Source organism: Podarcis raffonei, chromosome 8, assembly GCF_027172205.1.
Source record: "Podarcis raffonei isolate rPodRaf1 chromosome 8, rPodRaf1.pri, whole genome shotgun sequence".
Classification (NCBI taxonomy): domain Eukaryota; kingdom Metazoa; phylum Chordata; class Lepidosauria; order Squamata; family Lacertidae; genus Podarcis; species Podarcis raffonei.
In genome coordinates this window covers 15,684,239-15,700,571 of record NC_070609.1, presented here as the reverse complement: position 1 = coordinate 15,700,571, position 16,333 = coordinate 15,684,239, and the positions used below count along the sequence as shown (strand labels likewise).

Genomic DNA, 16,333 nt, shown 5'->3' with positions numbered 1-16,333 from the left:
GGACGTTACATTGGTGATTTATTGTTTATATTCACTGAGGATATTTTTGATCGGTTTAATCTGTGGACAAATGGTCTAAACTCACATTTAAAATTTGAAGGTAAATTCAGTTCTACCCTTTCTTGATTTGGAAATTTACATTGACCAGCTAAAAATCAAGGTTTGCCCCTTTTAAAAAAGTACAGATGTAAATTCTTTACTTCATTATAGTTCCAATCATCCAAGACACCTTCGAGATAACCTTCCGTTTGGTCAATTTCTATGGCTCAAAATAAATTCTTCTAATCTGAAGGATTTGAAATATCACTCTGACAAGTTGGTAACCTCTTTCCTAGAATGCGGTTGCCCATGTACAGTGGTGTCCACAGCCATACAAAGAACTAAAACTGAGGATAGATCCACACTTTAAAAAACCCGGACTGATACTCATGAGATCACCAAGAGAATCCATTCTTCCTTAGAATTTAATCACATGACGAGAGACATTGTGAGAATAGTGAAACGGCATTGCCATATCTTAAAAGATATTCCTGGTTGCGAGGTCCTTCCATGCTTCGGGAAACGACGCACTAGATCCCTTTGAGACATACTGGTACACATTGATCTAAAACCCATACCACAACAACAGACTTTAATAACAGCCCCAAGAGGTTTTTTCCAAGTGTGGACACTGTGTTGCATGCAGATACGCACTTCTGGTAAAAGAGTTCACCAACAGTGAGGGTTCAAATTCACCATACAATCATTTGCTACATGTGCTACTGCACGCACTGTCTATGTAATAAAATGCACATGTGGTTTATTATATGTGGGACAAACCACCAGACCAGTCAGAACCAGGATATTGTGAAGGGGTACAGTTAGGGTTACCCCAGAAAGCCCTAAAAACTGTTTGTGAATTCCACCCCCTCAGCCAGGCCTCCCTTTAAGCATTTTAAAAACTGCATTTTCCTCTAAGACAAAAAGCACGAGCTAAGCAGTCCTCTCTGTAACAAAAACGCTGTAACAAACCTACAGCTGAGAACAGTAAAGCTTTTCGCTTCCCAGATCCAAGATAACCTTGTCCTGGTACATTGATTTGCAACATACTTCCGGGAGCAGAGCCAGAGAACGAAAAGCAACATTTCTATGTAAAATCTGTGAAGGGGGAGAGGGAAGAAGGGGTTTGGAGAACAGGATAAAAACCTGATGTAAAATGCTTTTTGCTGCGGCCTGTCTTTTGTGAACTGAATCACACAGGTGCCTCTGCCCCCCCCCCCCATGGCAGAATAAAACGCTCTTTCTCTGGATTAACCCCTTGGTGTCGTTTGGCTCCTTTTGTCTCTGTGTGGGTGCAACAAAAGGCTACAATTGGAGCATCGTTCTAGGATCAGAAATAGAATTTTGGGTGCTCCTCTGGTATCCCATTTCATTCAAAAGTCGCACACTGAGGATGACCTTACTTTTTTTGTACTTTGGACCTATCAAGGACCTCTTGAAAATGCAGGAAGAGTCCTTACACAGAAGGAAAGCAGATTTATTTATTTTACTCAACACTCTGCATCGTTTAGGTCTAAATACTGAATTGTATACATGCTTTTTATAATGACATATCCCACACAAGCTATGTCAGGGGTCAGCAACCTTTTTCAGCTGTGGGCCGGTCCACTGTCCCTCAGACCATGGGGTGGGCTAGACTATATTTTGGGGGGGAAAGAACGAATTCCTATGCCCCACAAATAACCCAGAGATGCATTTTAACCCCTGAGCTATGTGAAACATATACTACATAAGAGCTCTGCCTATGTGACACCATTGTGGTCATATTCCTTTAAGACTGCATTTAGGTTAACACCTGTCTCATCATATGGTTTTGCTTATTAAGGGTGTACTGACATTCACTGGCCATTACTATTGAGAATCGTCCAAGAATCATTGTTTACGTGATCTGTTACACACTTTGATGGTATGCACAACCTCTGTATCTTTTAATGATTGATAACACTGGTCAACAACAAATTTGTTGTCTGCGTTTTTTCAGCTGATTTAGGATGAATCTGATGCACTGAATCCAAAAATTACATTGGTTTTGCTCAATCAGGTCAAGTTTTTGAGCTATGGCCACATGTCTTTTTTTACATTTTTGTTCACATGTATGCTTGTGTGGAGCATTTTAGAAGAAGTTGGTGGGGGTAAAATGCCTTGTCAAATAATTGTTTTGATTGGAAATGATTATTTTAATGACAAGAAGTATTCAGGTCTGATAGTTCTGGGTGATTATGTCGAAAAGGGATCAGTTTGAAGTCATAAAACCTCAAAATCTTCCATAAATTGGTCCAGCAAAGCATAAAGTTGGGGGATCAAAACTAAGTTAATGGGGCAGCCGCCCCACGAAGTATCCTGATCTTCAATCAGCTCGTCGTCCTGTAGCTCATTGTGATGAAATTCCAGTGCCTATCTTCGGAGTACTTCCTGACATTAGTGATGAAGATGCCTCCAGTGTTGAAGGACATGAAGAAGAAGTGGTTCTTGAAGATGATGCTCCACATCCATTTTCCCAAAAGGAGTTGAATGATCTAGTTTGCGACCTCAGCTTGTCAAAGGAGTCTGCCGAACTGTTGGCATCCAGATTGAAGGAAAAAACCTCCTCTCTGACGGTGCTCGCATCAGCTTCTTACGCAACAGGCATCAAGAGTACCTCCATTTTTCTCGGAAGAGAAGGACTTGGTGTACTGTGCAGATATTGCGCAGCTTCTGCTCAAGCTTGGAGTGCCACAGTACGAACAAAAGATTGGAGACTGCTAATTGACAGCAGCAAGCGATCACTGAAATGTGTTCTGCTACACAACGGCAACCAGTTTGCCTCTATACCCCTGGCTCACTCGAGTACACTGAAGGAGAACTATGAAGCAGTGAAGTATGTGCTGGAGAAAATTGGTTATGATCAGCATAAGTGGTTTATTTGTGTTGACCTGAAGATGGTGAACTTTTTGTTGGGACAACAGTCTGGCTTCACCAAGTACCCATGTTTTCTGTGCATGTGGGATAGTAGGGACCGTGCTCAGCATTACACGAAGAAGGACTGGCCTGTGCGGGAGGAATTGGTGCCTTGCAAAGAAAGGAACGTCATCAACGACCCTCTGGTGGACAGAGACAGAATACTCTTCCCACCGCTGCACATCAAGCTCGGCTTAATCAAGCATTTCATCAAGGCTCTGGACAATGATGGTGACTGCTTCATTTACTTGTGCCAGGCTTTTCCAGGATTGACCATGGAGAAGTTGAAAGCTGGCATCTTTGACGGTCCTCAGATCCGTCAGCTCATCAGAGATCCAGAGTTCGGAAACTCAATGAAGTGGAACTGGAAGCGTGGAAGGCATTTGTTCTGGTAGTGAATAAATTTCTTGGCAACAATAAGGCCAGAAACTACGCAGAACTTGTCAACAACATGCTGACTGCTTTCAGAAACCTGGGCTGCAACATGAGCGTCAAGATGCGCTACCTATTTTCACATATGGACCGGTTTCCTGAGAACCTGGGTTCAATGAGTGACAAACAGGGGGAGAGATTCCATCAGGACATGAAAGAGATGGAGACCAGGTATCAGGGTCGCTGGGACGCAGTCATGATGGCTGACTACTGTTGGACTCTGAAGAGAGACCTCCGTTCTGCTGAGCATTCCAGGAGTTCCAAGAAACAGAAGTTCAAGCCCTGAAGTTTGAAAAATGGTGAAGCAACATGCAATTTACGTGTACTTACCTTTATCAATGCCCACCATTCAGTTTACAGAAAACCTGACCTGATGGAGAGAAACGGATGCTATTTCCTGATTCAGCAGTGCAAAAATACCCTAAATCAGTTGTAGAAATCTAGACAACATTCAAAAAGTAAAAAATTGTTGCCCAGTGTAATGCTTAATAATGTATGAACTTCATAATTTTTAGTCATGATATAATATATTTATATTTGTAATTTGTACATGTCTAATATTAATCATTGTATTATCAAGTGTTTATATTTATTATATAGAACTATTAACAGCTGAGGAAGCCCTTCAGGGCAAAACAATGAAATATCCGGAAACCTTGTCCTACCCAACCCAGATGCCTGGGCCAGCCTGCTTGTGTCTGCTACCTATGCTAGCCAACCTCAACAGCTGTATCGTCCATTACATTCCGGGGACCTTTCCTTAACCACATTTGAGGACTGTGTAATATATGAACTCAAACAAACATGTATTAAGAAAGGAAGAAATGTATCTACATTGGATTTAATTAAATAGGTTTGTTGCAGGAATTTATGTATAGGTTGGGGGGGTTACCCCTACAGCACATATCATGCAAGTGCAGCCCACTACCAAAATCAGCACAATCGCTTTTGTGACTTTTGTGATTTGTCTCCACAAAACACTTCATCACAGTTTCTTCCTATCTATTCAAAGGGCCTTTGCTGCACGATACCAAATGTAACAATTCACTGATAAATGTACTGGCTCACTGGGAAAACTTCAGAAATTCACATAGACATGTGAGCTCAGTTAGTCAGCAGCCCCTCTGCCTGAGTGATAATCCTTGGCATCCTGACACCTGAGTGCCAGACAGGTAGCCATTCCAGAAATAGCAAACCCAGATGAAGACTGTTGTGTATTGAGTCAAAGGATTTTATATCTGTATTATTATTGTCTGTATTTGCATTAGAGTAAAGTAACTGCCTTTTGGTTCCAGAGGGTACAGCTACTATTGGTTCATTTAAGCTGCTGTATTTGGATCCTCTGTCTTATTGGTTTCCTCCAAAAGGCAGGACTGTGATTGCCTGATATTGTTCCCTCCAAAATGTATCCTTTCTAGCTAGTTCCCTGTCCCTATAAATGTAGCTCTCCCCTCCTCAGTTCTCAGTCTTGTTTGCTTTAATAAAGAAGTGTTACTACAGAACTGTCTCCAGCATATTATGTCAAGAGAGCTGAAATCACAAACCCCACGTCACAACAAAGACAAAAGGGTGTGATTAACTTGGCTGGGAAATGGGGAAATGTAAATTTTGTTACACTTGATGGGTGATTGGTGGAGGGCAAGGAGAACCATGGGGCAGGGTCCAGGATGCTTCGATTACTGCCACCAGACCTCCCCTTTCATGATGTAATCATGATGTATGAGTGATGTAGGGGGGGGAATAGCATGGGGATTAGCAGCTAATAGAAGCTTGGGGGCTCTTTAGTTTGGGGCTTCCATCTTGTTCCACCTTGTGGCAGGTGGGAGTCCTGTGGCGACAGTCTTCAATAAAGACCAAGCCTACTGGCTGCTATTTTGCTCTGGTATTCCTGGCTGGTGTCCTTGTTTTTTTTTGTCCAAGGGAGCCCTCAGATTTCTCCATTAACAGGTTATATGCCTTGCTTTAGGATTGTATATGGTGTATATTCTGGACTTGATTCGTATGTTAGGAAGTAACCAGTAAAACATTTGTTACGAACATTACCATTCAGCCTGTTGCGCTCCATATGTTGTTGTAATTGCATCTGCGTAACAAGGTATTGTATTTGTTTTGGTCTGCAAAGCCAGCTTGTCGTGCAGGCTCTAAAGCCGCTCAGCACCTTGCAGAATATCAGAATGTTTCAAAAAAATTAAACTATTTCCTCTAAGATGCCCCAAATCCCCACAGCTTTAGAGCCCTTCCACTTTTCGCAGCCTATCAATGTAACAATGCAAAAGCAGACAACAAAGAAGCCGTCAAGGAATAATATCTGGATTGTGTGGGCTTGCAGACGACTCGGGTGCCTCTTAGACTGACACAGAGGTGACAACAACAGAGATGAAGGATTAACCACCTCTGATGCTTCAAGTTTCACAAGGCATCCTTCGGGACTTCCCAGGAAAGGCAGAATCGCGATCAAGCAGCTGCTCGGTGCTCCCCCTAGCGGGGAATGCTGCTTTTGCTATTTGCTGCCATCGGGAAATAGGCGATTATCACCATGGGAGGGAAGGGAAAGTTTCAAACTCTCCTGCAATCTTACGTTGTCTTCACTCGCAACTTCGCTTTCGTTTTTAGCTTTTAGTAGTGCGACGAGCAGGAGGTAGAGGGAATAAAAGAGAGAAAGGAAGAGAGTTGGAAGGAGAAAAGTGTTAAGAGACCGAGGAGTGGATTGTGGTTTGCTGTAAAAAAATCGGGCGGGAAGCAGGTGAGGAGCTGAACTTTTCTCTTGCGATTATGATGATTTCCGTTTCTTTTTGAGCTTGATCGACTCTGAGCTCCTTGCTAGGCGGGCGGGGCGGGGCGGCCAGAGTTGTTTATTATTACTATTATTAATGTTGGAGACGGCTGCCCTTCTTCCCTGCTACAAAGGGAATAAATTACATGCCTTCACTATTGAGCTATTGCTAATATAAGAACTTTAAGTAACTGCTCTGAAACCAACCCGGGTCTCCCTCCCAAACGATGCTGCGTTTTAATTTGACATACTATCCCTCTTTAGCTGCTAGGAAGCTGCCCTCCTCCTCCTCCTCCTCCTCTTGGCGCCTGCCTCTTTTCCTTTCCTTTGGGTTGACACAGTGGAGAGAGAAGCTCTTCGGAAGCTGTCCACATAGTCGCTGTCCCGTCCTTCATCTTTCTCTGTTCCTCTTCCCTGTTTACTAAAAACATTTGCAAACATCCTCTGGGACTTGCAGGGCTTCCTTTTCCCCTGGACCCACACATATTTTGGTGCCCAAAGGCTGTTTGTTTGTTTTTTGGAGTGCACTAGGAAACAAAATGTGTAGTTGGGAGCAGTGGTGTATCGTGGGTTGGCAGCACCCCCAGAGAGGAATTCTGGGCCGGGCTATGCTGGGGTCAGCCCTTCCATGCCTGCCCCCACCTGTCTCTGCCACCACGTGTCTGCTCCCCTATCGCTCGCTCACTTGCCTGCCACCCCCTGTCTCCCTGCCTAACTCACACTCTGTCTCCGCTGCCACAAGTCCTCTGCCAAAGCCTGCCACCTGTGCCAAGACCACTGATGTACTTCCTTCCTGAAGCACGCCAGCTGCTGCAATGGAGGCCTGGTGGAGGCGGAGGCGCCTTGCGGTGACAGCAGATGAAGTGAGACATCACCTGTGTAGGGCAGCCTGGTTGTGCATCCTCAAAATGTTGCACCCAGGGCAACCACCCCTCTGACCCTCTGCATTCTCTTGACTGCTGGGGAAGGCTTTCTGTGCTTGCTTAGCTTCTGCTAGTCTGGCTGGAGAGATTTCTGTCTGTTTTTGTTCTCCAAATGGTTTACAGTGAAGAGGAAACAGAGCCACCCAGTCTAGGTTTTGCTTTCTCAGAAATCAGCCGTTTGAGCAGAGCTGTGTGCTGGCAAGCAGCCAGGAATTATCAGCAACGGAACATTTGGTCTGAAATACATTGCTGTGCCAGTCTACTGTTTGTGGATCATAATACATTGGCTTAATGCATCTCCCTCCTCATCCCCATTAAGTTCCACACATAGCCCCTTCCCCAGACTTGGATCTTGGCTTCTGGAAGGTCCCAGTCAGAACCAAACTACATTTCAAGTTGCTTTGTCACATTGTTGTTGTTGTTGTTGTTGAGACCCATGTAAATGTCAGAACAGAAGAGTTCTGCTGGATCAGGCAATGGCCCACCAAGGCCAGGCTCATATTCTCAGAACAGAACTCAGTTCACTGTGAAACCACTCTGCCTCACTTCCTTGTTGGCTGTTATTCATTGCTTGGAAGGCAGATGAAAGTGAAGCCTGCTTTCACTGTCACTGTAAAAAAAATATTTCAAAGTGTGGCATGTACCAGATAAGTTTTTCTAGATGCAAGAGAAAGCAATCGTCTCAAACAGCTGTCCAACTTGTCACTGTAAGGGAGTCGCTGTTTTTCCAAAGAGCTACTGGCTGCCAATGGTAAGCAATTTTAATTTGCTGATTGTAAAAGTATTTATATGCTGCCTTTCAGCTCTCAAAGGAGCTCCCCCCTAATTAATTCTGTTACTTTCTTTGCTCACTTTCCCATATTTCAACCTTTCCTACTATTCAGCAGTGTATTCAGCAGTGAACGTATGTTTGAAAGGAGCACAATCAAATCTACAGTGGAACAGTGCTTTTTTTCCCTTTAAAAAGGTTTAGGGGGACTCTCATTTTGACTCAAGAAAATCACCATTTTATAGTTCAAATGGGGAAAAATAAATACAGTAAATGGACAAAAGTACAAAGATTCAGAAAATGTTTAGGTGTATGCGTACTCCTAGAAGAAAGCACTGCAGTGGAACCTTGGTTCTCAAACTTAATCCATTCTGGAAGTCAGTTCGACTCCCGAAACCGTTTGAAATCAAGGCACGGCTTCCGATTGGCTGCAGGAGCTTCCTGCACTCTAGCAGAAGCCGTGTCAGACATTTGGCTTCTGAAAAACTTTCGGAAGCCGTAACACTTACTTCCAGGTTTGCAGCATTCGGGAGCCGATTTGTTCGACAACTAAGCAGTTCGGGAACCAAGGTACCCCTGTATATCAGAGTTTCTCTCTCCAGGAGAAACCCTCACCAGGACTGGAAGTCCAATTTATGCAGTTTGAAAGCTTCTTATCAAAGCATTGCAGCCATTTCAGGAGCTTAGGCAGGAAAACAGAGGCAGATGAAGCTGAACAGGAATTTCAACAGCATTTGTTGAAGCTATTTACTTAAGATGTTGTAATAACTATAATGTTGCCTGCACCCCAATTTCTGTTTGGTAAGAGATTCCTGGGGTTCCAGTGCTTACCCAGAACATGGTTTCCTTTGAATGCTCAATGGAGTTAAACATTAATGTGAGTAGTTTGAACTGGGCCTGGAACTGAATTGGCAATCAATCCAGCTGTTTTAAAAGAGGAGTTAGATGCAGAAGGCATTAACTGCTGCAATATTTCTGTTCTTATTTAGGTGTGATAAATCTCAGAGAAGAGCAGCCATGGCTTGTAAGAGTAGCAAACAAGACACATTAGTTCAAATGAAGCAGCCATCTGGCAAACGTACCCTTGATATCGCCATCGTAGGGGACTCAGGTGTCGGCAAATCATCCCTGATCAATGCCCTGCGAAATATGGCAGACGATGAGCTTGGTGCAGCTGCGGTCGATGTGATGAAAGGTACTAGGGAACCAGCGGGGTACTTGTACCCCCAATATCCAGATGTAACCCTTTGGGATCTACCAGGGATTCAACCACCTCTGTTTCCGGCAGAGAGATACATAAAGGATATGGATTTTAAAAAGTATGATTTCTTCATCCTTGTTGGCGAAAGAAGATTGACTGATGATGTCATCGTGCTGGCCCGCAAAATTCAGAAAAGAAACAAGGGTTTTTTCTATGTGTGCACCAAAGTGGATGTTATTATATTTGCTGAAAGCAGGAAACCAAGCTTCAATGAGGAGAAAACCCTTGAGCAAATAAGGAAAGATTGCTGTGAATGTCTGACAAAGGCCGGGGAGTCACCTCCAAGGGTTTTTCTCATCTCAAGGTGGGATTTGAGCATGTACGATTTCCCCCTCTTGCAGAGGACTCTGCAAGATGAATGTATTGATCTCCAGAGGCGTGCCTTACTACCACCCCAGGACCCAGGAAGGAAGACACACAATAAGTATGTTGGTTTCAGCTGAAGCCAAACTTTATTCAATGCAATATGAAAGTAAACATGTTTAATGTTTCTTTTTTCTGTGTTGTTGTGGCTGTACCCATATATAAGGATGTAGAGACTATATCTCCCCTCACTTTCCTCCTTTAGTTGACTGTACCCCACTCCAGCTCCTGGCATCAAGCAGTAGTAGTAGTAGTAGTAGTAATAATAATAATAATAATAATAATAATAATAATAATAATAATAAATAATAATGTTATTTATACCCCACCCCTGGTTTCCCCAGAGTCTTGCTCTCTTGCACACAGACCTTAACAGTGAGGTGGGAAGGACGCAATGGGGTTACCTGATAACTGAACTGATAAGCCTTGCATTGCATGAGTCAGGCCTCTATGAAGTGGACTATCCATTTCAATTTCCCCGAATCCGATATTGTATGTTAGGTGTAAAGAACGTTTGGCCCTCCAGATATCACTGAACTACAACTCCCATCTTCCTTGCCCATTGGCCATGCCTGCTGGGGCTGATGGGAACTGTAATTCAGCAACATTTGCTGCTTGTAGCACAAAGCTGTGCCCACCCCTTTCCCTTATAATGGGGTGGCAGTGGGTGTTTCCTTGTTGGATCAATGTCTTCACTTCCCTACTCATGTATGGCCACTGCTGTGGCACCTTTCAACTGCAGGTATTTGTGGGGCAGTCTTTAGGAAAGGAGTCAGTCTTTCATATACCGTATTTTTTGCTCTATAAGAGCAAAAGGGCAATTTTTTGCTCTATAAGAGCAAAACTCACCTTTTCCCTCCTAAAAAGTAAGGGGAAATGTGTGTGTGTCTTATGGAGCGAATGCAGGCTGCGCAGTGATCCCTCTTGCTGTTCTGGCTTCTGAGATTCAGAATATATTTTTTCTTGTTTTCCTCTTCCAAAAACTAGGTGCGTCTTGTGGTCTGGTGCGTTTTATAGAGCGAAAAATACGGTATTTGTTTATTTAGGACTTTAATGTGAGCCATTTGGACTGGGCCTACAGCTATTTTAAGCAGAAGCTTTATGTAAGAAGGAGTTAACCATTGCTATATTTCTGTTCTTACTTAGACCTGATGAATGTCCCGGAGGAGCAGCTGTGGGTGCTAACAGCTCCCGGTCAGACACATCAGCTCAAAGAGAACACCCACCAGGCAAAAGCAGCCTGGACGTTGCCATCACAGGGGGGCCAGGTGTCGGCAAATCATCCCTGGTCAATGCCCTGCGCAAAATGGCAGACAATGAGGAGGATGCTGCCGTGGTTGATATGATACAAGGTACTAAGGAACTCAAAGGGTACCTGTGCCCCAGCTACCCCGATGTAACTCTCTGGGATCTGCCAGCAATCGGAACACATGAGTTTGAAGCAGAGAAATATGTAAAAGAGATGGATTTCAACAAGTACGATTTCTTCATCATTGTTAGTGAAATAAGCTTCACCGAGCACGATGCCATGCTGGCTCGTGAAATTTGGAAAAGAAAGAAGAGGTTTCTCTATGTGCGCACCAAAGTGGATGTCAGTATAGCTGACGAAAAAAGAAACCCACACTTCACGGAGGAGAAAACCCTTAAGGAAATAAGGAACTACTACTGTGAAAATCTGGCAAAGGCTGGGGAGTCGTTTCCAAGGGTTTTTCTGATCTCAAATTGGGATTTGAGCATGTATGATTTCCCCCTCCTGCAAAGGACCCTGCAAGATGAATTTATTGATCTCAAGAGGCATGCCTTAGTACTAAACCATATACTTGATAGGTACGTTAGGTTCAGCTTAGGCCATTTATGTCACCATCTGATGCTCCACATTTCTTTCCAAGCCTCTGGCAAGACTCTTGCCATTTATGCCGGCAGGGGGTAGAGCACAAAGCAAACTGTGTCTGGAGGTTTCAGTTGCAGAAGGTGAATCCCTTCTCTTTGTCAGGGTCCTTCCTGATTCAAACAATACATATAAATAATAAATTATCATCATCATCATCATCTTTGGAGTAATGGCACCCTGTACAGAACCTTAGTAAGGAACGTAACTGTCTTATGTTGAGTCAGACCATTTATTGAGCTAGATCTTGTATTGGCTACACGGACTGGCAGCAGCTCTCCAGGGTTTCAGAAAGGACATGTTCCCAGCCCAAACCGGAGGTGCCAGCTATTGAACCTGAGATCGCCTGCATTTGAAGCAGATGCTCTGCCACCGAGCTATATGCCCTTCCCATATAAATGAGGATATAAATGAGGAACACACAATGGTTCTAAGGCAGCCTGAAGTGTCCCATCTCATTAATATCTCACCTGCACACACCAATAGCCTCCAGACACACCCCAGGCACTGTCTTGATCCTCAGTTTCCCCCTTCAACCTTTGGGCTTCAGGGCTGAAGGTGGGAAGCCCAGAGTCTCCATATGGGTCTTGTTTAGCTGGCTGGTCCGTTCACCTTTTCTCTGGTGTACAGCGTTGCAGCCAGTCAGCCGAGCCTCAACAGTTTTCCCGCATAGGGGGAGGTACGCTGCCTCCCCTCCCTGCGTCACAGCCAGCACAGTCATCTGTGCTGGCAATAGCCCTAGCCAATCTGCGGCCAGGGTGGGTGTGGCCGTGGGCCATTTAAACTTGGCATGGCTGGTGGGCCGGCTGGCTTCCTCTTCCTCGCCTCTTCATCAGATCACCCTACCTGCCCACCCTCTTTTCATGCTTTGCTCTGATATGACCTTGCTATGGCAGTTGTGGGTCTCCATGTTGTTGGGGCCGGGCTGGGTAGGAATTTTTTCCGCTTGGCAAATGGGCACCGGCCATTTGGTTTTTGCCCACCTAGTAGCAATCATCACAACTTCTGTGAGGTTAGGCATTGGGTAAGCCTTCGTTTGGATGGAGAGGAGGTTGTTGCCTCGCTTGTCCCTCCTCAGTAAGGGTATCCTGTTAAAAGGGGTGTGAATCCTGTCCGAAGCCTGGACGTGGGCTAGGGCCATGTCGCAGCCCCTATGGGGACTCCTCAGGGTGCCACTATCTATTTTATATTTTTTTTATAATTTTTTTATTGATTTTCCAACATATATTATAACACATTACAAATAACAATACAAAAACAAACATATAAACATGTATAATTTCATAACCTTTTTTCCTTATACCCAATTTCGACGACTTCCCCATGCCTCCCTTTTCTGCATCCCTGTTTTAAACTTTTTCAGCAACCCCTGATCTAAATTACTTATAATTCCCTTTCTTTAACCTTTTTCTCTTACCCAATCATTTATCGCTGCAAATCTGCTTTACCTTACCCATGACATTTTAACACTCAATAATTTTACAACAGTTCTTAAGATAAAATTTAAATTTCTTCCAATCTTCTTCCACCGTCTCTTTCCCTTGGTCACGGATTCTGCCCGTCATCTCAGCCAGTCCCATATAGTCAATCACCTTCGTCTGCCACTCTTCCAGCGTGGGTAGTTCTTGTGTCTTCCAATACTTTGCTAGAAGAACTCTTGCTGCTGTTGTAGCATACATAAAAAACGTCCTATCTTTCTTTGACACCAGTTGGCCTACCATGCCCAGGAGAAAAGCCTCTGGTTTCTTATAAAAGGTACACTTAAGCACCTTCTTAATTTCATTATAAATCATTTCCCAGAAGACCTTAATCCTTGGGCACGTCCACCAAAGGTGATAGAAAGTACCTTCAGTTTCATTACATTTCCAGCATTTATTATTGGGCAAATGATAGATTTCTGCAAGCTTGACTGGGGTCATGTACCACCTATAAATCATTTTCATAATATTCTCTCTTAAGGCATTACATGCCGTAAACTTTATACCGGTGGTCCATAACTGTTCCCAATCAGCAAACATAATGTAGGGTGCCACTATCTAATGTAAGTTATAGGGCACTCCTTATTGGTGGTTTATCCTTCTGTGGATTCCCTGCAGATGGGCGAGAGTCAAGATACCACCTGGCTTCACCCCAATGCCTGAGCCAAACCACTCACATCTGTAACCAATAAAGTTGTGGCCTATTTGAACCCATAAACCAAAATATTCCATGTCAGTGTGATTTATTGTTCTCCTGGGAACTTTGGGGCTCAGGTGCCTTGGCATGCAATAACCTCCATCAGTACTACTCTTACATACATCAGTTCACCTCCATGCAGCTATATCTAAGTTGTCAAAGAAAAATATGTAGTATTTTTAAATATTTAAAATGCTTTTTTCTTTCCTAGATCAAGTGATTCATCTAGAAAAGCCACGTGGCGTGACATCAAAAAACATTTTATTGCTGACTTGGAAAATATGAAGGCAGTTTTACTACAAGGACACCTCTCAGATGTGGTAGCCCAGATTCAGCAAGAGTTAGATTTGCTAAGCAATGCCACACTTGACATTGCCATCACAGGGCGTACAGGTACTGGCAAGTCTTCTCTTGTCAATGCCTTGCGGGGTATGACAGATTTTGAAGAGGGCTCAGCTAAGACGGGGGTGAGACAGACAACCATGTTTCCGACAAAATATCAGCACCCGAATTTTCCCAAGGTGACACTATGGGATCTACCAGGAATTGGAACAGATGAATTCAAAGCAGATGAGTATCTGGAGAAGGTAGATTTTAGCAAATACGATTTCTTTATCATTGCTTCAGAACGTTTTACAGAGAGTGACACCCAGCTGGCTCGTGAGATTCAGAAAATGAAAAAGAAGTTTTACTATGTGCACCCTAAAATTAATCTTAGCATGGCTGCTGAAAGAAGGAAACCCAACTTCAATGAAATGGAGACACTTGGGGACTTAAGGCAAGATTGTTGTGATAAACTGAGAAAACTGGGAGAGGCTTCTCCAAAGGTTTTTCTGATATCAAATTGGGATTTGAGCATGTATGATTTCCCCATTCTGCAAGAAACCCTTCAGAATGAACTGGATCATCTCAAAAGACACGCCCTCCTTCTCTCAATGCCAACTTTCTCAAGAGATATCCTGGAGAAGAAGAAATCTGAGATGAGGAAACTTATATGGAAGCAGGCCCTTGTGTCTTACTATTTTGGCTGTGTGACTCGGTTAGCTCTCAAATTACCTTGGCATATTTCCTTCTTGGTGACAACACTCAAAAAGTTCTGCATGGCCTTTGGGTTGGATGAAGAGTCCCTGTGCAGTCTTGCAAACCGGGTTGGTAAACGTCCAAGTGAGCTGAAATCAGTGATTAAGAAGTCTCCACTGGCTAATGAGATCAGCGAAGAATTTGTACTTGATCTCTTGGCCAAGTCAGGGCAGTGTAAAGCACTGACAGTGCTAGAACAGATTGTTGAGTTCATACCTGTGTTGGGCAATTTAGTCAGTGGAACTATTTCTTTCAAAACCATCTACCACATGCTGCAATGCTTTCTGCAAGATGTCGAGGAAGATGCGGAGAATGTTCGTTCAAAAGCCTCTGAGCGCTGAAAGTCCCAAATAAAGACCAGACACCTATCTGCTCGTGTTTAGAGATCTGCTAGTAACATGGAATCTGCAAAATCAATGTTTTGGGGTTTTTGGGGGGGAGGAAATGGTTTTGCAAGTAAAATTCTTTATATGCTTTTCCTGTTTATATTGATAAATTGTTTTGGGTATTTCATGGAAGTGATTCATACATGAAACAAGATAAAGAAAACAATAGAAGCTGCAGAGTTCATGGGGAGTACTTGGCTGTGAGTGCCATGAGCACTTGAAAAATCAGGGTCCTGAACTTGGGTGATCTATACATATAAAGAACAGAGGAACTTTAAGGTGAACGACATATCAAGGAGATTTTGCATTAGCCTCTAAGAATAAAGGGGCCCTTGAATGTCCTTTTTTGTCAGTTGATCTGTGCTCATGATATTCTTGGGGCTATACTATATACTATATACTATATACTTACTATATACTATACTATACTATATTATACTAATGTTTCAATATGTTTTGGGGCTGCTATACTACTTCCTTTCTGATCAGTGCCCTTCCTGTAACTTCATGTTGAAATCCCATAACTTTCCAAACCACAAATGTTCGGGGTGTTTGCTTTGTTTTTGTCCCACTTTTCTTGTGCTCCAGCCCTTCTGGATGATGCGGTAGTATTGGGAAAACATGATGTTGTAGCCTTTTTAATCCATGGGTAGGAAAAATTGTTGCACCCGAGCAGAGACAAAAGGAGCCAAACAACACCAAGGGGTTAATCCAGAGAAAGAGTGTTTTATTCTGCCATGGGGGGGGGGGCAGAGGCACCTGTCTGATTCAGTTCACAAAAGACAGGCCGCAGCAAAAAGCATTTTACATCAGGTTTTTATCCTGTTCTCCAAACCCCTTCTTCCCTCTCCCCCTTCACGGATTCTTACATAGAAATGTTGCTTTTCGCTCTCTGGCTCTGCTCCCGGAAGTATGTTGCAAGTCAATGCACCAGGACAAGGTTATCTTGGATCTGGGAAGCGAAAACTTTACTGTTCTCAGTTGTAGGTTTGTTACAGCGTTTTTGTTACAGAGAGGACTGCTTAGCTCGTGGTTTTTGTCTTAGAGGAAAATGCAGTTTTTAAAATGCTTAAGGGGAGGCCTGGCTGGGGGGGGGGGGGAATTCACAAACAGTTTTTAGGGCTTTCTGGGGTAACCCTAACTGTACCCCTTCAATGTAACAACTCATAAAGCAGAACAAATGCACCACTAAGGCACCGATATACTATTACTGTGTTTATAATATGTTGCAGAACTTACCCACAATAAAACGCCAGTTTGTAGGGGCCCTAACCTGTCTTACATTACTATTTGCATAGATGTGCGAT

At 43.5% G+C, this 16,333-nt stretch overlaps 1 protein-coding gene across 2 annotated transcripts; it reads left to right on the top strand.

Annotated features, from left to right (window-relative positions):
• Positions 1-5,917: 5,917 nt before the first annotated feature.
• Positions 5,918-15,116, top strand: LOC128418413 (uncharacterized). Of its 2 annotated transcripts, none has more exons than XM_053398056.1 (4): positions 5,918-6,151; positions 8,863-9,558; positions 10,644-11,291; positions 13,772-15,116. In XM_053398056.1, the coding sequence occupies exons 2-4, from the start codon at positions 8,891-8,893 to the stop codon at positions 14,979-14,981; spliced, it is 2,526 nt and encodes an 841-aa protein (XP_053254031.1). In that variant the 5' UTR covers positions 5,918-6,151; positions 8,863-8,890; the 3' UTR covers positions 14,982-15,116. The 2 variants fall into 2 exon arrangements, with proteins under 2 accessions (XP_053254031.1, XP_053254030.1); XM_053398055.1 differs by having other exon boundaries at positions 10,644-11,324.
• The last annotated feature ends 1,217 nt before the right edge of the window (positions 15,117-16,333 follow it).